The sequence below is a fragment of the Oncorhynchus mykiss genome, chromosome 8, assembly GCF_013265735.2.
Source record: "Oncorhynchus mykiss isolate Arlee chromosome 8, USDA_OmykA_1.1, whole genome shotgun sequence".
In the NCBI taxonomy this organism is placed as follows: Eukaryota; Metazoa; Chordata; class Actinopteri; order Salmoniformes; family Salmonidae; genus Oncorhynchus; species Oncorhynchus mykiss.
This window is the reverse complement of record NC_048572.1, coordinates 37,855,884-37,881,522: the sequence shown is the minus strand read 5'-3', so window position 1 is coordinate 37,881,522 and position 25,639 is coordinate 37,855,884. Positions and strand designations below refer to the sequence as shown.

General features: G+C 41.9%; 1 protein-coding gene across 1 annotated transcript; it reads left to right on the top strand.

The window, feature by feature from the left end:
- The first annotated feature begins 1,644 nt into the window (after window positions 1–1,644).
- LOC110530910 (protein lin-9 homolog) lies at window positions 1,645–22,266 on the top strand. The gene is made up of 13 exons (XM_021614211.2): window positions 1,645–1,668; window positions 4,769–4,873; window positions 10,156–10,286; window positions 10,359–10,484; window positions 18,750–18,907; window positions 19,116–19,249; window positions 19,557–19,682; window positions 19,862–19,963; window positions 20,053–20,133; window positions 20,276–20,401; window positions 20,703–20,885; window positions 20,969–21,066; window positions 21,240–22,266. The coding sequence occupies exons 1-13, from the start codon at window positions 1,660–1,662 to the stop codon at window positions 21,343–21,345; spliced, it is 1,485 nt and encodes a 494-aa protein (XP_021469886.2). The 5' UTR covers window positions 1,645–1,659; the 3' UTR covers window positions 21,346–22,266.
- Window positions 22,267–25,639: the final 3,373 nt, after the last annotated feature.

The window sequence follows — 25,639 nt, the reverse complement described above, 5'->3', positions numbered from 1 at the left end:
AGCCCCTAAATAAGATCTGGTGCGACCAATTACCTTCAGAAGTCACATAATTAGTTAGATTGCACACAGGTGGACTTTATTTAAGTGTCACATGATCTCGGTGTATATATACACCTGTTCTGAAAGGCCCCAGAGTCTGCAACACCACTAAGCAAGGGGCACCAACAAGCAAACGGCACCATGAAGACCAAGGAGCTCTCCAAACAAGGAGCTCTCCAAAGTTGTGTAGAAGTACAGATCAGGGTTGAGTTGTAAAAAAGTATCCGAAACTTTGAACATCCCACGGAGCACCATTTAAATCCATTATTAAAAAATTGAAAGAATATGGCACCACAACAAACCTGCCAAGAGAGGGCTGCCCACCAAAACTCACAGTCCAGGCAAGGGGGGGATTAATCAGAGAGGCAACAAAGAGACCAAAGATGACCCTGAAGGAGCTGCAAAGCTCCACAGTGGAGATTGTAGTATCTGTCCATAGGACCACTTTAAGCCGTACACTCCACAGAGCTGGGCTTTACGGAAGAGTGGCCAGAAAAAAAGCCATTACTTAAAGAAAAAATAAGCAAACACGTTTGGTGTTCACCAAAAGGCAGTTGGGAGACTCCCCAAACATATGGAAGAAGGTACTCTGGTCAGATGAGATTGAAATTGAGCTTTTCGGCCATCGAGGAAAACGCTGTCTGGCACAAACCCAACACCTCTCATCACCCCGAGAACACAATCCCCACAGTGAATTGTTGTGGCAGCATCATGCTGTGGGGATGTTTTTCATCGGTGGGGACTGGGAAACTGGTCAGAATTGAAGGAATGATGGATGGCGCTAAATACAGGGAAATTCTTGAGGGAAACTTGTTTTAGTCTTCCAGATTTGAGACTGGGACCGAGGTTCACCTTCCAGCAGGACAATGACCCCAAGCATACTGCTAAAGCAACACTTGAGTGGTTTAAGGGGAAACATTTAAATCTATTCGAATGGCCTAGTCAAAGCCCAGACCTCAATCCAATTGAGATTCTGTTATATGACTTAAAGATTGCTGTACACCAGCGGAACCCATCCAACTTGAAGGAGCTGGAGCAGTTTTACCTTGAATGGTCAAAAATCCCAATGGCTTGATGTGTCAAGCTTATAGAGTCATACCCCAAGAGGCTTGCAGCTGTAATTGCTGCAAAAGGTGGCTCTGCAAAGTATTGACTTTGGTGGGTGAATAGTTATGCATGCTCATGTTCTTATTTTTTTTCTTATTTCTTGCTTGTTTCACAAAAATATTTTGCATCTTCAAAGTGTTAGACATGTTGTGTAAATCAAGTGATACAATCCCCCCCCCCCCCCCCCCCCCCCCCCAAAAAAAAGAAAAAAAAAAATATTCCAGGTTGTAAGGCAACACAATAGTTAAAATGCCAAGGGGGTGAATACTTTCGCAAGCCACTGTATCAATGGTCATGAAGGAAGGAGACTGGGAAAGGAGGACACTTCAAAGTTTGGGAAAATATACTGTCTAAACAATGAGGGAGCAGTTGTGACTTGTCAGGGTATTGTGAGTTTAATCTATTTTTGATAATGCCCTATGTTGTACATTTCCAGAGGGCAGTCTGTCAAATACTTTGAATGAGAAGCAAACAAAAGCTCACAACACGAGAGGACGACACACCCTGGTGTCCATGGAAACGGTGAGATGACCAATGTAGCCCTTCCTCCCGTCTATGCCTTGGAACTCTTTAGGGCTCATATGGATTTAATCTCTGGTAATTCAACCATTATTGATTAAGTCGGCGCAGACACTCTTATCAGCACTTCACATGAGTTGGGCTGGGGATTGCCACGGCCCTCACGATGCGATATTATCACAATACTTTGCTGGTATGATATGTATTGCGATTCTCACGATTTATATACAGTTCTAGTAAAAAGTTTGGACACCTGTTCATTCAAGGGTTTTTCTTTATTTGTACTATTTTCTACATTGTAGAATAATAGTGAAGACATCAACAATTTGAAATAACACACATGGAATCATGTAGTAACCAAAAAAGTGTTAAACAAATCAAAATATATTTTACATTTTGAGTTTCTTCAAATAGCCACGCTTTGCCTTGATGACAGCTTTGCACAGTTTTGGCATTCTCTCAACCAATTTCATGAGGTATGCACCTGGAATGCATTTCAATTAACAGGTGTGTCTTGTTAATTTGTAGATTCTATTTCCTCAATGCGTTTGAGCCAATCAGTTGTGTTGTGACAAGGTAGGGGTGGTTTACAGAAGATAGCCCTATTTGGTAAAAGACCAAGTCCATATTATGGCAAGAACAGCTCAAACGTAATGATGGACTGTCGTTTCTCTTTGCTTAACCTCTCTGGGATATGTGGGATGGTAGTGTCCCACCTGGCCAAAAGCCAGAGAAAATGCATAGCGCCAAATTCAAATAAATTACTATAAAAATCTAACTTTCATGAAATCACACATGCAAGATCGCAAATTAAAGCTACACTTGTTGTGAATTCAGCCAACATGTCAGATTTCAAGAAGGCTTTTCGGCGAAAGCAAACGATGCTATTATCTGAGGATAGCACCATAGTAAACAAAGAGAGAAGCATATTTCAACCCTGCAGGCTCTACACAACTCTGATATAAAAATATAATTCATGCCTTACCTTTGACGAGCGTCTTTTGTTGGCACTCCAATATTTCCCATAAACACCACAAAATGGTCGTTTGTTTGATTAAATCCGTTGATATATATCCAAAATGTCCAGAAAAATGTCCAGAAAAACACCGGTTCCGACTTGCGCAACGTGACTACAAAATATCTCAAAAGTTACGTGTAAACTTTGCCAAAACATTTCAAACTACTTTTGTAATACAACTTTAGTTATTTTTTTAAGTAAATAATCGATAAAATTGAAGACTGGATGCTCTGTGTTCAATACAAGAGGAAAACAAACTGTATCTAGCATTCTGGTCGCGCCTCTATCTAACAGTTAACTTCAAGTTATCCTTGTTCAAGATGGCCATACTCCTTCATTACACAAAGGAAAAACAGCAAAAAGGTCCCTTAGAAATCTGGATTCCCAATGAAAACGCATTGAAAAGTGACCTAAAAAAAATACTATGATGAAACGGGCTCTCATGAGAACCTCCACAGGAAAGGAAGACCCAGAGTTACCTCTGCTGCACAGGATAAGTCCATTAGTTACAGAGTTCAAGTATAGACGCATCTCAACATCAACTGTCCAGAGGAGACTGCGTGAATCAGGCCTTCATGTTTGAATTGCTGCAAAGAAACCACTACTAAAAGACACCAATAAGAAAGAGACTTGCTCGGGCCAAGAAACACAAGCAATTAATTTTTTGTACATTTAACCTTCATTTAACTAGGCATGTCAGTTAAGAACAAATTCTTATTTACTGTGACGGCCTACCGGGGAACAGTGGGCTAACTGCCTTGTTCAGGGGCAGAACGACAAATTTTTACCTTGTCAGCTTAGTGATTCTATCCAGCAACCTTTTAATTACTGGCCCAATGCTCTAACCACTAGGCTACCTGCAATGGACGTTAGACCAGTGGAAATGTGTCCTTTTGGTCTGAGTACAAATTGCGACACAGTATGTGAACGGATGATCTCTGCATGCGTTGTTCCCACTTTGAAGAATGGAGGAAGTGTGATAGTGTGGGGGTGCTTTGCTGGTGACACTGTCTGATTTTATTTAGAATTCAAAGCACACTTAACCAGCATGGCAACCACACTTTTCTGATGCGATACGCCATTCCATCTGCTTTGCACTTAGTCCCACTATCATTTGTTTTTCAACAGGACAATGGCCCAACACACATCTAGGCTGTGTAATGGCTATTTGACCAAGAAGGAGAGCGATGGAGTGCTGTATCAGATGAGCTGGCCTCCCCAATCACCCGACCTCAACCCAATTGAGATGGTTTTGGATGAGTTGGACTGCAAAGTGAAGGAAAAGCAGCCAACAAGTGCCCAGCATATCTGGGAACTCCTTCAAGACTGTTGGAAAAGCATTCCAGGTGAAGCTGGTTGAGAGAATGCCAAAAGTGTGGAACTCTGTCAAGACTAAGGGTGGCTTCTTTGAAGAATCTAAAATATATTTAAGATTTTTTTGGTTACCTGATGATTCCATATGTTATTTCATAGTTTTGATGTCTTCACTATTATTCTACAATGTAGGAAATAGTTTTAAAAAATAAAAATGTAAACCCTTGAATGAGTAGGCGTGTCTGAACTTTTGACTGGTATTGTATGTATTGCAATTTGATGCTGTGATTTTATTGCGATTCAATGTTCCAAACATATTGCTCACCATATCTCTGCTGCAGAGGGACAAGATAGCCATGAGAACACTTTTTTTATCAGTCATGGAAATAAAAGTTCTGAAAACAAATTGGCTACCTTTTTTTTAAAAGGATGGGGAACAAGCTATGAAGGAAAAATAGCCAACTAGGGCATGAATGTGATATTGTCTATATAATCGTCAAATAATATTACTATGTAACTCACTTTTTTTTTTTTTTTTTTTACTACCCATGAGCAGTTTGTCTTTCTGTTCAAATAACCATCATTGGTCTGATTTGCACAATCAATTCTACCATGTTGACACTTCATTTGTATTATCAACAAATCAGTGCCCCAGTTTCATCTTAGATGGAGTAGGAATGTTTAATAAGCAAAACTATCTGCACATTTTAAAAACATGTTAAAACATTAACATTATCACCCATATGCTGACCCTGCCCTCCCTGTGTCCAGCCGACGCGGAGCTCCAAGAGTAGCAGACTGTTCGGGGAAGAGGAGGAACAGCGCCTCCCATCCAGATCCCCTAGAAGGAGCCAAAGGGTCACCTCTGTGCCCCAGGTAAGGGCTCCAGCTCACACAGATGGGCAATGCAGTCTCTCTTCTTGAGGTCGACCGATTTAATTATGGCCGATTTCAAGTTTTCATAACAATCGTAAATCGGTATTTTTGGACACCGATTTTTATTTCATAAATAAAAAATAAAAAAATATTTATTTATTTTACACCTTTATTTAAATATTGTTGTTACATTGTACAACCGTCAATGTTATTTCATAATTATGTACAATTCTGGCAAATTAATTACGGTCTTTGTTAGGAATGAATGGACTTCACACAGTTCGCAACGAGCCAGGCGGACCAAACTGCTGCATATACCTTGACTGCTTGCACGGAACGCAAGAGTAGTGACACAATTTCCCTAATTCTAAGAAATGCATGTTAGCAGGCAATATTAACTAAATATGCAGGTTTAAAAAATATATACTTGTGTATTGATTTTAAAGAAAGGCATTGATATTTATGGTTAGGTTTGGTGCAACGACAGTGCTAAATCATCACCCGTTTGGTGAAGTAGGCTATGATTCGGTGAGAAATTAACAGGCACCGCACCGATTTTATATGCAATGCAGGACACGCTAGATTAACTAGTAATATCATCAACCATGTGTACTTAACTAGTGATTATGTGAAGATGGATAGTTTTTTTCATAAGTTTAATGCTAGCTAGCAACTTAGCTTGGCTTCTTGCTGCCCTCGCGTAACAGGTAGTCAGCCTGCCACGCAGGCTCCTCGTGGAGTGCAATGTAAGGCAGGTGGTTAGAGCGTTGGACTAGTAACCGGAAGGTTGCAAAAACGAATCCCCGAGCTGACAAGGTAAAAATCTGTCGTTCTGCCCCTGAACAAGGCAGTTAACTCACCGTTCCTAGGCCGTCATTGAAGATAAGAATGTGTTCTTAACTGACTTGCCAAGTTAGACTTAGGGATGCCACCCGTTAGATAAAATACGGAACGGTTCCGTATTTCACTGAAAGAATAAACGTTTTGTTTTCGAAATGATAGTTTCCTGATTCGACCATATTAATGACCAAAGGCTCGTATTTCTGTGTTTTATTATGTTATAATTAAGTCTATTATTTGATAGAGCAGTCTGACTGAGCGATGGTAGGCAGCAGCAGACTCGTTAGCATTCGTTCAAACAGCACTTTCGTGAGTTTGACAGCAGCTCTTCGCTGTGCTTCAAGCATTGAGCTGTTTGACTTCAAGCCTATCAACTCCCGAGGTTAGGCTGGTGTAACCGATGTGAAATGGCTAGCTAGTTAGCGGGGTGCGCACTAATAGCTTTTCAATCGGTGACGTCACTCGCTCTGAGACTTGGAGTAGTTGTTCCTGCTCTTGATGATGCAGCTGTAGAACCATTTGAGGATCTCAGGACTCATGCCAAATCTTTTTAGTTTCCTGAGGTGGAATAGGTTTTGTCGTGCCCTCTTCACGAATGTTGGTGTGCTTGGACCATGTTAGTTTGTTGGCGATGTAGACACCAAGGAACTTAAAGCTCTCAACCTGCTTCACTGCAGCCCAGTCGATTAGAATGGGGGCGTGCTCAGTCCTCTTTTTCCTTTAGTCCACAATCATCTCCTTTGTCTTGATCACGTTGAGGGAGAGGTTGTTGTCCTGGCACCACGCAGCCAGGTCTCTGACCTCCCTATAGGCTCTCGTCATTGTCGGTGCTCAGGCCTACCATTGTTGTGTCATCGGCAAACTTAATGATGGTATTGGAGTTGTGCCTGGCCGTGCAGTCGTGAGTGAACAGGGAGAAACGGGGGGACCGAGCACGCATCCCTGAGGGGCCCCTGTGTTGAGGAGCAGTGTGGCGGATGTGTTGCTGTCTACCCTCACCACCTGGGAGAGGCCCATCAGGAAGTCCAGGATTCAGTTGCAGAGGATGGTGTTTAGTCCCAGGGTCCTTATCTTAGTGATGAGCTTTTAGGGCACTATGGTGTTGAACGCTGAGCTGTAGTCAATGAATAGCATTCTCACGTAGGTGTTCCTTTTGTCTAGGTGTGAAAGGGCAGTGTGGAGTGCAATAGAGATTGCATCATCTGTGGATCTGTTGGGTCGGTATGCAAATTGGAGTGGGTCTAGGGTTTCTGGAATAATGGTGTTAATGTGAGCCATGATTAGCCTTTCAAAGCACTTCGGCGAGATGGGACGAGTGTCAGTCGGTGTAGTACGATTTGATCTTAGTCCTGTATTGATTCTTTGCCAGTTCGATGGTTTGTCGGAGGGCATAGCAAGAGTTCTTATTATCTTCCTTGTTAGAGTCCCGCTCCTTGAAAGCGGCAGCTCTAGCCTTTAGCTCAGTGCGGATGTTGCATGTAATACATGGCTTCTGGTTGGAGTATGTACGTACGTTGACTGTGGGGAGGACGTCATCGATGCACTTATTGATGAAGCCAGTGACTGTTGTGTACTCCTCAATACCATCGAAGGAATCCCAGCACATATTCCAGTCTGTGCTAGCAAAACAGTCCTGTACCTTAGCATCTGCTTCACCTGACCACTTTTTTTATTGATCTAGTCACTGGTGATTCCTGCTTTAATTTTTGCTTGTAATCAGGGTGATATAATTATTTTCAGATTTGCCAAATGGAGGGACGAGGGAGAGCTTTGTATGTGTCTCTGTGTTTAGAGTGAAGGTTGTCCAGAATTGTTTTTTTTCTCTGGTTGCACTTTTGACATGCTGGTAGAAATTTGGTAATACAGATTTAAGTTTCCCTGCGTTTAAAGTCCCTGGCTTCTAGGAGTGCCGTCTCCTGGGTGAGCATTTTCTTGTTACAGCTCATTCAATGCTGTCTTAGTGCCAGCCTTTGACTGTGGGTGGTATGTAAACAGCTATGAAAAATACAGATAGTGTGGTCTACAGCTTATCATGAGATACTCTACCTCAGGCGGGCAAAATACGTAGTCCGCCGCCCCTTGTCTTACCAAATGCCGCTGTTCTATCCCGCCGGTACAGCGTATAACCAGCCAGCTGTATGTTGATAATGTCGGCGTTCAGCCACGACTCCGTGAAGCATAAGATATTATTGTTTTTAATGTCCCGTTAGTATTTTAATCTTGTGCGTAGGTCATTGATTTTATTCTCCAAAGATTGCACGTTTGCTAGAAAAATGGAAGGAAGTGGAGGTTTTTCGATCGCCTACAATTTCTCAGAAGGCAGCCAACCCTTTGACCCCTATTTCTCCACCTATTCTTCACACAAATCATGGGGATCTGTGCCTGTTCAGAGAAAGCAGAATATCATTCGCGTCGGGCTCTTTAAAGGGAAAAAGGGGTTTTGCCAGTCCGTGGTGAGTAATCGCAATCCTGATGTCCAGAAGTTATTTTTGGTCATAAGAGACGGTAGCGGCAACATTATGTACAGTTGGAGTGATTGAAACTCGGTTTTTCAACCACTCCACAAATTTCTTGTTAACAAACTATAGTTTTGGCAAGTTGGTTAGGACATCTACTTTGTTTATGACACAAGACATTTTTGCTACAATTGTTTCCAGACAGATTATTTCACTTATTCACTGTATCACAATTCCAGTGGGTCAGAAGTTTACATACACTAAGTTGACTGCCTTTAACTTCTTACTGCTGGGGGGCAGTATTGAGTAGCTTGGATGAATACGGTGCCCAGAGTTAACTGCCTGCTACTGAGGCCCAGAAGCTAAGATATGCATATTATTAGTATATTTGGATAGAAAACACTCTGACGTTTCTAAAACTGTTTGAATGATGTCTGTGAGTATAACAGAACTCATATGGCAGGCAAAAACCTGAGAAAAAATCTGAGGTTTGTAGTTTTTCAACTCATCCCGTATTGAAGGTATAGTGGGATATTGGTCATCTTGCACTTCCTAAGGCTTCCACTAGATGTCAACAGTCTTTAGAACGTTGTTTGATGCTTCTACTATGAAGGGGGCTGAATGAAAGGGGAATGACTCAGAGGTCTGGCAGAGAGCCACGGGCTCGTGACGCGCAGTCATGAGAAACACCATGGGACCCTGCAGCCGTCATACCGCTCAGGAAGGAGACGCATTCGGTATCCTAGAGATGAACATACCTTGGTGCGAAAAGTGCAAATCAATCCCAGAACAGCAAAGGACCTTGTGAAGATGCTAGAGGAAACGGGTACCAAAGTATTTATATCCACAGTAAAACGAGTCCTATATGGACATAACCTGAAAAGCTGCTTAGCATGGAAGAAGCCACTGCTCCAAAACCGCCGTAAAAAAAGCCAGACTACAATTTGCAACTGCACATGGGGACAAAGATTGTACTTTTTGGAGAAATGTCCTCTGGTCTGATGAAACAAAAATAGAACTGTTTGGCATAATGACCATCGTTATGTTTGAAGGAAAAAGGGGGATGCTTGCAAACCAAAGAACACCATCCCAACCGTGAAGCACAGGGGTGCCAGCATCATGAGGCATGAAACAAAATAGATAGCATCATGAGGCAGGACAATTATGTGGATATATTGAAGCAACATCTCAAGCAATCAGTTAAAGCTTGGTCGCAAATGGGTCTTCCAAATGGACAATGACCCCAAGCATACTTCCAAAGTTGTGGCAAAATGGCTTAAGGACAACAAAGTAAAGGTATTGGAGTGGCCGTCACAAAGCCCTGACCTCAATCTTATAGAACATTTGTGGGGAGAACTGAAAAAGCTTGTGTGAGCAAGGAGGCCTACAAACCTGACTCAGTTACACCAGCTCTGTCAGGAGGAATGGGCCAAAATTCACCCAACTTATTGTGGGAAGCTTGTGGAAGGCTACCTGAAATGTTTGACCCAAGTTAAACAATTTAAATGCAATGCTACCAAATACTAATTGAGTGTATGTGAACTTTTGACCCACTGGGAATGTGATAAATGCTGAAATAAATCACTCTTCTATTATTCTGATATTTTCACATTCTTAAAATAAAATGGTGATCCTAACTGACCTAAGACAGGACATTTCTACAAGGATTAAATGTCAGGAATTGTGAAAAACTGAGTTTAAATGTATTTGGCTAAGGTGTATGTAAACTACCGACTTCAACTGTACAAAATAAGTTGTAAAAAATGTTACAGAAAATGCTAATAAAACACAAAAAAACAATCGGTTGGACACGTAAAACGTCTGCCTTCTCCACCACCATTTTAGTATATTTGCATATATCCTTTTTTAATCCATGAGGAAGTAATGTGAATCATTGCCTATCATTTATCAACCTGTCAGGATCTGATTAACCTAGATGTCTCTAACTTAATTCTTGTTCATTTGTTTTGGTATGTTTTCTTGTAGAAGTTTACTAATGTGACAACCCCAGATAAGAAAGTGTCTCAGAGAATTGGTCTGCGATTGAGAAACCTCCTCAAACTGCCAAAAGCACACAAATGGTGCATCTACGAGTGGTTTTACTCTAACATAGACAGGTAAGCTGTATTACATACTTTCACAGTGAGTTCTTTATTCCATTGAGTGCTGCCAACTTTTTCTCCTTCCAGACCTTTATTTGAAGGGGACAATGACTTCTGCCTGTGTTTGAAAGAGTCCTTTCCTAACCTGAAGACCAGGAAGTTGATCCGTGTGGAGTGGGGGACAATCAGGAGACTGATGGGAAAACCCAGACGGTATTGTTCATTATTATAGCATATTCTCTTTTCAAAGCTTGGCCCTCCAAATCAGATTTGTATTTCAAAGCTCTCTTACATAGAACATTGTCCTGATCATATAGGCCTAGACCATGTCCAAAACAACAAAAAATACACTAAGTTCGTACATTTTCTGTAATTTAAATTGTGAAGTCATGTCTTTCTACACAATACCACTACTAATATATCCAATCTGGGAGGTAAACTTGATAAAGTATTCAATCATTTTGCTGTGTATTTCGGATGGAATCAAGGCATTAGAATGTCCAGAGGCCACCAAAATAGAGCTCCTTCTGCTAAAAATGTTTAACCCGGGGGTGGCCTGGCTGGTTATGTACTTGTGGAAAACACTGATCCCTAGCCACCAATGATACTTCACGCAGAAACATGTTTAACCATTTATTGAATAATGCATGTCTTGGCGATATAGGATCTGCTCCTTCAGCATCAATATATACAATTAACTACAAGCAGTGAATGTGGTAGCTATACCAATCCCCCAAAACAGCAAAGCCAGAATACTGTGTAGCTACGGCAGAAAGCACTATTTAGATATTATCAAATGATCAAGCTAAGTCATTCTACCATATCAAGGTTGTGGCCTATGAGGATCAGGTTACAGTGGATCATGGTTCTACAGAGAGATCTCTTCCTCCCGCACAGGTGGAGAGGTATAGAGGGATTGGTTGAGGGGTTTATGATCTCACACCCATCGTAAATGTTAAGGCAGCAGCCCAACCCTTCTGGTCTGTAATGTAAGAGGCTTGAATGTCTGTGTGCCTTAGGAAGAGTTTACAGCCCAAAATGCCAGAACATTGAACACATAAATTGACCTTTGGACATTTATATTTCAGCCAAAATGGTGGTAAAACAATGATAGATGGAATATGAAAATGAATGTCGATTTTTGTGCTGTCATTAAAACTTAAATGAAGACGTTATAACAAAAACGTTACTTGAAAAGTTATTATTTGTATATGATGTTTACATCCTTTTTGTTGTGTAGAAAATATCCAGATCAAAGAGAACTGTGATTTTAGTAGTCTAAATGAGATCATAATAAGTTCTAATACCTTGCCTTGTAACTAGCTACAACCCAGGGAACCCAGAGAGCATGTCATAAAGACGGAAACGGCCCTTTTGACCCGAGGGTATAAAACGTGCTCTAAGAATTTACATATCAGACTAAGTTGACCATGCGCTGCAGCCGCGAAATGCAACCCGAGTTTGAGGAAGACAAAGGAACCTTTTAACAATCAATGCTATGGTTGATTACTGTATCTAGGAAGGTGAATTCAAGCAGGGCCACCCAGTTATTATTTTCAAGTCACCGGTTGTCTACACGGCCCTCCTACCCACGTTGGGCGTGTCGACACGGCTGATTAGCCTCGCCTCCTCAGAAGCTCACTCACAGAACGAGTGCAAGGAAACAGACAACTAAGAGAAAGGACATGGCTCTCCCGAGTGGCGCAGTGGTCTAAGGCTAGCTGTGCAACTAGAGATTCTGGGTTTTTAGAAAAAGTGCAACTAGGCCTATTTGTTTTTAGAAAAAGTTTCAAACTATATTGCTGTTCATTGTCTATATATACACTACTCGTTTAAAAGCTAAAGAGAGGCCAGTGGAGATTCAGTACGTGAATTGTGCATAAAGCGAACAGTGAAGAAAACCAAGATGTGTAAATTAGAAGTTAATATATTAATGCAATAAATACCAGTAAGTGTTTGCACAGATTTAGATAAAGCACTCACTTAAATTAAAATGTAGTGTCATCATAGCCACCCACTGCTTCACTAAAATTGATCATTAGGCTATGGACAGGTTGTGTGCATTTGTCTATGTTCTAATAGTTGTCAATTACATCTTCATGCCTATCACAACTGTTTCAAAACTCAGCAAAAAAAGAAACGTCTTCTCACTGTCAACTGCGTTTATTTTCAGCAAACTTAACGTGTAAATATTTGTATGAACATAAGATTTAACAACTGAGACATAAACTGAACAAGTTCCACATACATGTGAATAACAGAAATTGAATAATGTGTCCCTGAACAAAAGGGAGGGTCAAAATCAAAAGTCAGAATCTGGTGTGGCCACCAGCTGCATTAAGTACTGCAGTGCATCTCCTCATGGACTGCACCAGATTTGCCCTATTATTTCTGTGAGATGTTACCTCACTCTTCCACCAAGGCAGCAAGTTCCCGGACATTTCCGGGGGGAATGGCCCGAGCCTTCACCCTCCGATCCAATAGGTCCCAGATGTGCTCAATGGGATTGAGATCCGGGCTCTTCGCTAGCCATGGTAGATCACTGACATTCCTGTCTTGCAGGAAATCATGCCCAGATCGAGCAGTATGACTGGTGGCATTGTCATGCTGGAGGGTCATGTCAGGATGAGCCTGCAGAAAGGGTACCACATGAAGGGGGAGGATGTCTTCCCTGTAACGCACAGCGTTGAGATTGCATGCAATGACAAGAAGCTCAGTCTGATGATGCTGTGACACACCGCCCCAGACCATGACGGGCCCTCCACCTCCAAATCGATCCTGCTCCAGAGTACAGGCCTCGGTGTAACGCTCATTCCTTTGACGATAAATGCATATCCGACCATCACCCCTGATGAGACAAAACCGTGACTCGTCAGTGAAGAGCACTTTTTGCCAGTCCTGTCTGGTTCAGCGACGGTGGGTTTGTGTCCATGGGCGACGTTGTTGCCGGTGATGTCTGGTGAGGACCTGCCTTACAACTGTCCACAATAGGGCTTGTATGCCTGTCTGAGCACTGATGGAGGGATTGTGCATTCCTGGTGTAACTCAGGCAGTTGTTGTTGCCATCCTGTACCTGTCCCGCAGTTGTGATGTTCAGATGTATCGATCCTGTGCGGGTGTTGTTACATGTGGTCTGCCACTGCGAGGACGATCAGCTGTCCGTCCTGTCTCCCTGTAGCGCCGTCTTAGGCGTCTCACAGTACGGACATTGCAATGTATTGCCCTGGCCACATCTGTAGTCCTCATGCCTCCTTGCAGCATGCCTAAGGCACGTTCACGCAGATGAGCAGGGACACTAGGCATCTTTCTTTTGGTGTTTTTCAGAGTCAGTAGAAAGGCCTCTTCAGTGTCCCAAGTTTTCATTACTGTGACCTTACTTGCCTACTGTCTGTAAGCTGTTAGTGTCTTAACGACCGTTCCACAGGTGCATGTTCATTAATTGTTTATGGTTCCTTGAACAAGCATGTGAAACAGTGTTTGAACCCTTTACAATGAAGATCTGTGAAGTTATTTGGATTTTCACGAATTATCTTTGAAAGACAGGGTCCTGAAAAGGGGATGTTTTTTTTGCTGAGTTTATATATCTCCCTTAACATTTCCTTGTCAATTTATATTATAAGCTACATTGATTTAGCGTTATCCTATAATGTAGACAAAAAAATAATTATCCTGCAGAAAGGATTTGAAGGTAAGGCACCGTTCTTGAGTGTGATGCACTGCAGGTGACTTTCAAATGAGTCCTTTTAGGTGGGTCAGTGTGCATGTATACAGTGCCTTGCGAAAGTATTCGGCCCCCTTGAACTTTGCGACCTTTTGCCACATTTCAGGCTTCAAACATAAAGATATAAAACTGTATTTTTTTGTGAAGAATCAACAACAAGTGGGACACAATCATGAAGTGGAACGACATTTATTGGATATTTCAAACTTTTTTAACAAATCAAAAACTGAAAAATTGGGCGTGCAAAATTATTCAGCCCCCTTAAGTTAATACTTTGTAGCGCCACCTTTTGCTGCGATTACAGCTGTAAGTCGCTTGGGGTATGTCTCTATCAGTTTTGCACATCGAGAGACTGACATTTTTTCCCATTCCTCCTTGCAAAACAGCTCGAGCTCAGTGAGGTTGGATGGAGAGCATTTGTGAACAGCAGTTTTCAGTTCTTTCCACAGATTCTCGATTGGATTCAGGTCTGGACTTTGACTTGGCCATTCTAACACCTGGATATGTTTATTTTTGAACCATTCCATTGTAGATTTTGCTTTATGTTTTGGATCATTGTCTTGTTGGAAGACAAATCTCCGTCCCAGTCTCAGGTCTTTTGCAGAATCCATCAGGTTTTCTTCCAGAATGGTCCTGTATTTGGCTCCATCCATCTTCCCATCAATTTTAACCATCTTCCCTGTCCCTGCTGAAGAAAAGCAGGCCCAAACCATGATGCTGCCACCACCATGTTTGACAGTGGGGATGGTGTGTTCAGCTGTGTTGCTTTTACGCCAAACATAACGTTTTGCATTGTTGCCAAAAAGTTCAATTTTGGTTTCATCTGACCAGAGCACCTTCTTCCACATGTTTGGTGTGTCTCCCAGGTGGCTTGTGGCAAACTTTAAACGACACTTTTTTATGGATATCTTTAAGAAATGGCTTTCTTCTTGCCACTCTTCCATAAAGGCCAGATTTGTGCAATATACAACTGATTGTTGTCCTATGGACAGAGTCTCCCACCTCAGCTGTAGATCTCTGCAGTTCATCCAGAGTGATCATGGGCCTCTTGGCTGCATCTCTGATCAGTCTTCTCCTTGTATGAGCTGAAAGTTTAGAGGGATGGCCAGGTCTTGGTAGATTTGCAGTGGTCTGATACTCCTTCCATTTCAATATTATCTCTTGCACAGTACTCCTTGGGATGTTTAAAGCTTGGGAAATCTTTTTGTATCCAAATCCGGCTTTAAACTTCTTCACAACAGTATCTCGGACCTGCCTGGTGTGTTCCTTGTTCTTCATGATGCTCTCTGCGCTTTTAACGGACCTCTGAGACTATCACAGTGCAGGTGCATTTATACGGAGACTTGATTACACACAGGTGGATTGTATTTATCATCATTAGTCATTTAGGTCAACATTGGATCATTCAGAGATCCTCACTGAACTTCTGGAGAGAGTTTGCTGCACTGAAAGTAAAGAGGCTGAATAATTTTGCACGCCCAATTTTTCAGTTTTTGATTTGTTAAAGAAGTTTGAAATATCCAATAAATGTTCCACTTCATGATTGTGTCCCACTTGTTGTTGATTCTTCACAAAAAAATACAGTGTTATATCTTTATGTTTGAAGCCTGAAATGTGGCAAAAGGTCGCAAAGTTCAAGGGGGCCGAAATACTTTCGCAAGGCACTGTAAGTTCACTAATTCTCTATGTCCAGTCATAAAGTTTTCTAAAATAGCTTAGACTGTCTGGACTTCGTCTCTTTTTGCAGGGTCAGCATATATGCGAGGAATGACAACAGGTGCCAGTTTTGCATTGGCTCTCTTATTAAATGGGATGCAATTGAATGAAACGTAGCCAAGCTTATATCCTAATATTTTCAGTAGCATATTTTTCCGGAAGTATATAATTTTATCTCATTACTGTGTCCCCTCTTACCACTTTTAACAACATATTGCCTTATGGAATAACCACAGCAGCATTAGTGACATTATGCGAAATGCTCTGAAAAGTGGAGGGAAAAACACATTGAACTTAGTATGAATGGTTTAGTGCGTCAATTTGAATTCCTCTCCAATCTGACATTTTATTCATTTGTATATTAAAATAATATTTAGAGGTTATAACTTGAATATTAATAAAATGCTACTGATAATAACGAAGTGTCATGGTTATAGTGAAGTTGCAATGAAAAGCCACGTGTTTCTTTTGAACTGTTATGTTGGTTACTGTGTACATTGGCCTGGCCAATTACCATGATTTCAAATTCCATACTCTCACAGCATATTGCTTGATCGCTAACAGCTAATCGCCATAAGGGTGTTTAGCAAGCCAACCGCATGCTTGGTAATGCTAGTATCAACTGCTCATCCAACACAGCTGAAACTATAGCAAGCCTTAATTGGTCATCTCACAGCTATAAAGCGTCAGCTTCCCCACTAAGGTATACGGTGATAACTTGAAATCTGAGGAAGAAAGCTTATGGTTTGAGTTAGGCAGTAGTAACTATTTCAAATGAAGCTGTACCTCTGTGAAAATATTCTTAATGATGGAAAGACCCAGAAAAGTTTAGCTGACGACAGCCTTACTCCATCCGAGTAGCACAAGATATCACGCTGCTCGACTGCTGAACAGTGTGTGTAGCGGCCCACAGCATTTGGGCCAGCACAACGGTGGTAGATATGAGTCATGTTCCACTACAATGACTGTAGCAGTGTGAGCGGCATCAGGGTATTAGATGCCTTGCATACGCACCATGTACAAGCATGCATGATAATGCACGTAAACTTGTTTACCACTATCCTAAAATGATGTGCCATCGTACTGCGATGCTCCAAGCAGATGCTATTGAAGGGGTAGACAGTGTTGGCATCTGTCACCACAACATCATGTGCTATTGGCAATAGCAATAATAGCAACCATGCCTTAACGACTATGTGCAGATCATACAAGACGTAACAAGAAATGCATGAATTAGCACAAGATCATGGATACGGAGCCAAACCATGCACATGCTCCCATGAATGCAATATCGGCAGCCATTCCAATTATGCAGTACTGTGTGCAGATAATGAAGCAAAGAATATCAGCTACAACCTGTTATCATTCCCCACAGCATAAGAGTTGAAGCCTAAAACACTTGATAGAACTAAATGAATTAATAACAGTAGCTAATGCATGATTACTAGAATGAAACGATCACTAAAATTAGCATACAATATCATATGATAGAATTAGAATAGAGTCACAAAACTGTCACTCGAAAAATACTAATAGAATGCAAAGATGAACCGACAGGAAGGACTACATATGTAAAATGCATGATTAAACCTGGCTAATAAATCAGCCTAAACCTACTGCTGCAGATAAGGATGAAGTAAATGTAACTACTTTGTCTGAAACTATGCTGTAAAATGTATGCCAATAGTGTGACTCGTGAAACAGTATGCACAAATGTCCTAGCAGACACTCCTGATTTGATCAAATCAAACTTTGTCACATGCTCCAAATACAACAAGTGTAGACCTTACTGTGAAATGCTTACTTACAAGCCCAACAGTGCAGTTCAAGAAAGAGTTAAGAAAATATTTACGCAAAATATTTACGCAATAAAATAATAACGAAACTATACAGGGGGTACAGGTTAGTCGAGGTAATGTGTCCATGTAGGTAGGGGTGAAGTGACTATGCATGGAGCAGAAGTGTAGCTATACAAGTACACTAATCCAGACCAGTCTGCAAGTTCATTTGAATGCATTTCTAGCTTTAAAATGTAACAGGGAAAAAGGTTCCAAAGAATAATAACCATAGTTAGAAATAATTTGTACAACATTTACAATGTGAATGCCGGCGCAAGTCACAATAACTAATGTGATTGGGATGATCCCTAAAATGTAGAATATTGCTGGAAGGCACCGTATCAGCAGTCTCGTGAGGTGCACGACATGCAGTGATAGTTAGGCTACTTTCGATAATGATGCTACACTAAACAAATTACTGACTGCATAGAGACTGAGATACTTGATTTGATTTGGATTTGACTATCGAATCGCCATAAGTACCATCTCCTGCTCCTGATCAGAAAGCATTGCTCCTCACTCATGGAATATCAACGCCTAGGCCTCTATAGCTATCCTAGCATTGGCTACTTTCTAATTGTATGGACGAGGGATGATTCTCCATGATGGGGTGTGAGTTCACCGAGCGCACAGACTTCCTGAAATCTGTCATTGGGAACAAAGTAGGCTATACGATAGGCTACTCTTGAGACAACTAATTATACTAAGCTAGCTAGTTTGTAGCTGGCTATTGATGGACAACATTCATGCAGCAACATAGTTGATCCTCACAATCAATGACATCCCCGCAGCAGCCATACATTTTATCATGAGCATATTGAACCATGCTTGTGAGGTTAAAACACAGCTAGCGAGCATTCACTAAGAAAATGTATCATAAAGCGGTAGCATGGCGATGAACCGCTAGCTGCAGCATACTAGCAGTAGCAGCAAGCGGCAGCAGGATGTGTGAGCAGAACCGGTCAGCTTAAGTGGGCCGCCAAGTAAGGTAGGTGTGATTGCACCAATTAGACGTTAGTAATAATCTCAGTTGAGGTGGGCACTCAGGTTCCCTTTCTGAACTGGCTTCTCTTTATGGACACCATGGAATCTCTGGGAAATATCAATGGAATCGAATGAAACATTTTGGGGGGTTTTCTTTTTCATGCACACCAAGTGTACCAGTTATTTGTGTCTGTAATTAACTCAAATGTTCCCCTCTAGGTGTTCATCTGCATTCTTTTCAGAGGAGCGGACTGCACTGGGGCAGAAGAGGCAGAAGATGCGTCTGCTGCAGCAGAGGAAGCTTGCCGACGTGTCACACTGCAAAGACCTCCCTGATGAGATTCCCCTGCCGCTTGTCATAGGAACCAAAGTCACTGGTACAACACTGTTGTCATGGCAACCAAAGTGACTTGTTAAATATCAGCAGCCCTTACCCTAAAAGTAACTATCATAGTCACCTGTAAAATATCCACAAACCTGTAGCCATAGCAACCAAAGTCACCTGCAAATATCTCCAGATTAGATTTCCTTGTTTTTGTATGTGCAGCCAGCTTTGAGTATTGATGATGTCTGTGTGTATTCCAGCTCGTCTCAGGGGAGTCCATGACGGCCTGTTCACTGGGCAGATTGATGCTGTGGATACAGGCGCTGCCACTTACCGTGTGACCTTTGACCGGAATGGGCTGGGCACACACACTGTGCCTGACTACGAAGTGTTGGTATGCCTGCCTAGCCTTCATAACACTCATTCAGCATTATGTTAGAACCGGGATTCTAACCTCATCAGACATCACAGACACAAACACATAAGTCTTTGGCCATCACTAGCAGTTTTGTCCAAGCCCCAAGAAAGCATTACCAACCTAGAAGACGATACATTTTTCTTCCTCGATCACGCTCATAGGCTTTCGGAAAATCAGCAGCAAGGGAGGGAACATGTACAAGATATTGCCAATACCATTGTGATTTATTGCATTACCAGCTAGAGTTGATTTAAAATATCTGTTGTGTTTCTTCCCTCTCCAGAGTAACGAGCCTAACGAGACCATGCCCATCTCAGCCTTTGCCCAGAAACAGAGACCCTCCCGCTTCCAGAACTTCATGACCCCACCTAGGGAAACTTACCCCTCTGCCACCACACCCGTCCTCATGGTAAGCATGAAACAAGGGCTTCAGTGCACATTATAGTTGCCTTTCCAGTTTTATTTGTGATCATTTGAGATTACGGGGAATGCTTCATGTACTTCTATTGCTATAAGATGAATATGACGGACCCTTAAATTGAATATTGTTTTCTTTATTTGGAATTGACACGTCAATTCCTGTGACAGGACAATGACCCCCTCATCAGCCAGTCTCCATGGAAAAGCAAACTCTCCGGAGCTGAAGGGGATACACTCGGCGGATTCCCTGTCAAGTTCCTCGTTCAAGTGGTGAGTGTTCCTGTCTTTGCTTTGCCTCTAGGATCATATATCATGTAAATATGTCCCACTAAAATCTCTCCCTCTCCTCTATCTCCTAGACGAGGCTTTCCAAGATCCTTATGATCAAGAAGGAACACATCAAGCACTTGAAAGATATGAACTCAGAGGCTGAAAAACTGGTATGGTCATAGATAGTTCTATAACAATAGTATAACAGAATATTTTCAAGACAGTATATTCAGTCAAAGAAATTTGGAAATAAGTGACAAAAAGTACATGTATACCACTTAACATTGATATGTGTGTTGTTTGTCTTTGTAGAAGTCGTACTCAATGCCTATAGGCCTGGAGTTCCAGAAGCGGTATGCCACCACAGTCCTGGAGCTGGAGCAGCTCAATAAGGATCTGAACAAGGTGCTGCATGAGGTCCAGCAGTTCTGCTGCGAGGTGAGAACTTATTTCGGGCTCATCAAATAAATGGGCTATATTTGATAGTTTTGCAGTTAAATGTGTAGCATGTAGCCAAGCCTCTTGTGAGGGTACTTAGTGAGAAGACATACCGAAGACTAGCAAAACATCAGCAATAGTTGTTTTAGATTGTCATCAGCGAAAGGGCGGCTTAATAATAATGTAAATAAAATGTGTTTGTGTTTCCAAAACTTATATGAACTTCTTTCTCTTCAGCTGCTCCCAGAACAGTTTTGCAACAACATGAATCTAAGTATCTATGTCCCTGCGCCCTCTATAGCTGGCCCCAGATCAGGGCATGGCGCCTGCAGACCGGCCCACAGAGCTGCGTCAGCACTGTGAGGAAGAGGCCAAGGAGATAGTGCAGCAGACCAACTCCCTCCGCGACGACCAGCAGTGTGTTTCTAACTCCAGCCTCACACACCTCATCTCAGGCCTCACCGCCTTGTTGCTTCAGATCAAGGTTAGTGTAAGGTACACACACACAGCCTCACAGCCCTACTCAAGTTATTTGTTTGCCTGATCATGTATTTGTTTGTGCTCCAGTGTCTGGCTGAGGGAGGAGACCTGAACTCCTTTGAATTTAAATCACTGATGGACTCTCTGAATGACATAAAGAGCTCAATAGACCCCTCCAACCTCAGGTGAGTGCCTCTACATATCACACTCATTCTCTGCCCCAATGTTTTGTCCTATTTAGAGTTATGCAGGGAGATGGATGGCGGTGATAGAAGTCTTCAGAGAAAGGTCTATAAATATGGCCAAGATGACGGGTGCATGTTCACATGGTCAAAATGTGTGTGTCTTGTCTGTGCAGTTGCTTCCAGAACAACGTCGAGATCCACGTAGCACACATCCAGAGTGGCCTGAGTCAGCTGGGAAACCTGCATGCCTTTGCAGCCAACAACACCAACACGGTCTGAAGCCGGCATCATTACCACACAGAGAGCAGCCTGGTCAGCACCAACTAAGTGGAACATACACACACACACCATCTCGAATGACTGAAAGAAAATATGTCCTTTGTGGATCCCCTAACTTCCCTCCAAGAAAGGCCCCACTGAAATGATCTGGTTCAACATGTATTTTTTAGGTTGTGGGGAAATATCCAGATTTGTATCAGTCTGTCGTCCACTTTTATTGTGGATGTCTTTTGAAAATGATTTGTTTACTATAATGAAAACTGACATTTTAATGTAAAAAAATTGCCCTGGTCTCTCAACTAGATTTTGGTCATTGCGGGAATTCACATACATTTCCTGTTGTAGATGATTCTATAGTCTCATGGGCCAGACAGTACGTTAAACAGTTTCTATAATAATCTATATTTATTTATTTTTGAGTGATATAACAATTTACCATTTGGAGCTTCCCTTTGAGTCAATGTTTTGTGTTCCTTTACTCAACTGGTAGTAAGCACAGGGGAGGCTAAAGAATGTTTTGTACATTTTCTTTATTGTGGATATATGTAGAATGCCTTTATGATTACTAGGATTTATCATCAACATTTCTGTAACATACTCAAAGATGGCTTTTGTAATTTTGTGTGCACTGAAGAGATTTTTGTAAAAAGAGGTTTGACAGTCTCGAACAGGGCATTGCTGTTGCTGAAAGCTCACATCAGGCCTACATCACTGATGTAACCAAATTTCAAACACAAAACTGAGTTGGTAAAGTTTGTTACCAGAATTTCTCCATTTCACAATTGGTTTTGTAAATCTGTATATGGAAATGCCCCAGGGCAATTGTAAATATTCCTTGCTGTCATTTTGTATTAAACATATAGCAAAGCAAACTGATTACATGCATTTGTACACAGTGCTGGTACATTAAATGTCGTATATATATTATTTTGCATGTTTGCAAACAAAGGTAAATAAAATATTTATTTAAATATACTAGTGTTTCTTTATAACAAACTGGCATCATTTCATTTTGAAGTTAAGAACCCACCACTTTTTGTTGTTGCTGTGACAGAAAATGTACATAAAATTTCAAAAGCCAGACATGGCACTATTTTCCTACTCTGAATCTCATCAGAATACTCTTGCTCCTCACTGGCACAAATAGGAAAGGAGTGGCCAAAGGTGTCTGGTCTTCACTTGAGGATGCTGGACTTAACATGCTTTGGAGAGGACCTGCCGAAGTTGTTCTGTGTTTGAATTGGAGGGATTACCACTCATCTCTGGACCAATGGTTTCATTTGAGGGAAATTTGTCATATTCAACCAGGACATGTTTTGGCCCTGTGCTAACGCTTATGTTGTTTAAAGACTTGATGTAATGTCCATTTTCTTTGTGATACAGATGAGTGTTGTTGCACGGAACCGCAATGCTCAACTCGTCGAGTCTCATTTGCTCAACTTTGCTCCTATTCACCTCCCTGGCATCATACACTCGACTATCATTTGTGTTTATGTGGTTGCCCGTTTTCCTGGGTAGTGTTGCCTTCACATGCGTTTCTTCCACCCGGGTGTGAAGTGGTGGTCTGAATTAGTTCCTGACTGAATCTCTTGGGGCATTAGGTTATAGGGTTGTGTGAACGGGCCACGGGGGTGTTGGCAGCAACACCGTTGAGATTCATGGACAAAGGCAACCCTTCCTGGTGATGGGATTTGGCTCGTCGGTTCTGTAACCACACCTTATTGCATTTAAAAGTTGTGGTTTAGTGGCTAGTAGTCCAAGACCAATTTGTTGTCATGGAAACTGTTTTGTGTCTTAACCGACTTGAAATGTGGTGCCTTACCTGAATTCTGGGTTCTGGTAGGCCAGTGAGAGCCTCAAGTCTCTCGCGGCGGTAGATGTCAGGGTATTTGGTGTCAGAGTACACTTTCTCCGGCACCCCTATTTACTGCTGGTTGATGGGTCAGCAAAGCCATGCTATCCGCTCTTGGCCCCATGGGGTTTGTAGAGTTGAAATTGCTTATCCTATCGGCAGAACCATAAATGGTTCAAACCAAGAATGATGGCATGAGTATAACAACGTAACCAATGTAGACCGTGTTAAAACTTACACAGTAACCAACCTGAATGCAGCATGCTATTCCCCTCCATGTGTCCTCGGTACATCTGGAATTGATTTAGGTAACAGCAGTGAGCTGCTGGCTGGTCAGGGCATCATGCACACGCCAGTGATCAGCTGAGCTGTTTTATAGCAGGCACTGGCAGCTATTGGAGAGACAAATCATGTCAACCATCATATGATGTTCTGTTGTCTATTCTATTTAGGCCTGTAACCTGTGGGTGATGATACAAAGGATCACAATACAATTGTATTTGTCACATGCGTCGTAATCAACAGGTGAAGGCTAACTGAAATGTTTACTTAGGTGCGTTTCCAACAATGCAGAGTTAAAGTTAAAATAGAAATAGTGACACGAGGAATAAATACACCGTGAATAAGAACGAGTAAAAAATAACATGGCTATATACAGGAAGTACCAATACCAAGTCGATGCGCAGGGGTAGCAGGTAATTGAGGTAGCTATGTACATATACGTAGGGGTAAAGTGACTAGGCAACAGGATAGATAATAGACTGAGCTGTAGCAGCAGCGTATGTGAAAGTATGTGTGCACATGTGGTGTGTGTGTGTGGGTGTGAGCGTGCGGTTAGAGTCCAGTGTGTGTGTGCATGGTCAGTGCAAGAAATGTAGTAAAAAAAGGTCAATGCAGGAAGTCCGGCGTGCCATTTTATTAGCTATTTAGCAGCATTGTTTAGCAGTCTTATTGTTTGGGGGTAGAAGCTGTTCAGGGTCCTGTTGGTTACAAACTTGGTGCACTGGTACTGCTTGCCATACATTAGCAGAGAGAACGGTTATTTTTTCAGCCTCCCTGAGGTGGAAGAGACAATGTCGTGCCCTCTTCAAAACTGTGTGGACCGTGTTAATTCCTTAGTGATGTGGACACCGAGGAATATATATATATATCCACTGCAGCACCATCTTTTCTTTTTGTTATTAATCTAAAACTGTAAAACCCTATTAGCCAAGTAATTGATTTTTTTTTAAATTGAACGAGTTTCGTATTTGATGCATATTGCATTGGAGGGTCTGGTTCATTGGTATGGTTGAGGGAAAATAGAACTCATAGCCCCATAAAAATTATGCATGAAGATCTTTCTATAAACTAGGCTACCAGTGAGGATTTCCTACGCTGGACAACTTCTTACTTGACAATAATCTACCAATTTCTTTAATGTCATTACATTAAGCTATAAGGGGGAAAATAGCTCTATTCAATCAAATTCACAAGTCCTTTTCTGTCCTTGCATTTATGACAGTGTAAGTTGTTATCATATAGGCCTATTAAATTATAGGCCTCAGTTAAATTAGACACTGAACTTGAACCCTTTAAGAATCCTGGATCTAACTGTCGGACAGTTCTTTGTATAGAAATCTCAGACATGCAGTGTATCTAGGTAACATTTTGCGTCTCCTTATGTTACGGGTGAAAGCTGTTTTCATGGGCACACCAAGACGCAGCCGGTGGAGAAGAGGTATTTGGAGTGGACTTCTGGTCTGACTCAGGAGGCGTGCACACCATCCACCACTTCTAAGTATTTTACTCACAAATGTTCAGTCCTTGGACAAAAAAGTAGACGAGCTCAGGGCGAGGATCTCCTTCCAGAGAGACATTAGGGACTGTAACATACTCTGTTTCACGGAACCATGGCTCTCCCCGGATACACTGCCCTCCTCCATACAGCCAGCTGGGTTCTCAGTACATTGCACAGACAGCAATAAAGAACTCTCCTGGCAGAAGAAAGGCTGTGGTGTATATTTCATAGTTAACTACTCATGTTTCTTGGTAATTTCTCTGCCTAGAAGGCCAGCATCCCGGAGTCGCCTCTTCACTGTTGATGCTGAGACTGGTGTTTTGCGGGTGCTATTTAATGAAGCTACCAGTTGAGGACTTGTGAGGCGTCTGTTTCTCAAACTAGACATGTACTTGTCCTCTTGCTCAGTTGTGCACTGGGGCCTCCCACTCCTCTTTCTATTCTGGTTAGAGCCAGTTTGCGCTGTTCTTTGAAGGGATAGGCACCGCGTTGTACCAGATCTTCAGTTTCTTGGCAATTTCTCTCATGGAATAGCCTTCATTTCTCAGAACAAGAATAGACTGATGAGTTTTAGAAGAAAGGTATTCCTTTCTGGACATTTTTAGCCTGTAATCGAACCCACAAATGCTGATGCTCCAAATAGTCTAAAGAAGGCCAGTCTT

Bases quoted from the DNA above. Each gene is read 5' to 3' on its own strand.
- LOC110530910 (XM_021614211.2), top strand. The intron at 19,964-20,052 runs GTGAGTGTTCCT...TCTATCTCCTAG, and splicing joins TCAAGTTCCTCGTTCAAGTG to ACGAGGCTTTCCAAGATCCT. The intron at 20,402-20,702 runs GTGAGAACTTAT...CGCCCTCTATAG, and splicing joins TCCAGCAGTTCTGCTGCGAG to CTGGCCCCAGATCAGGGCAT.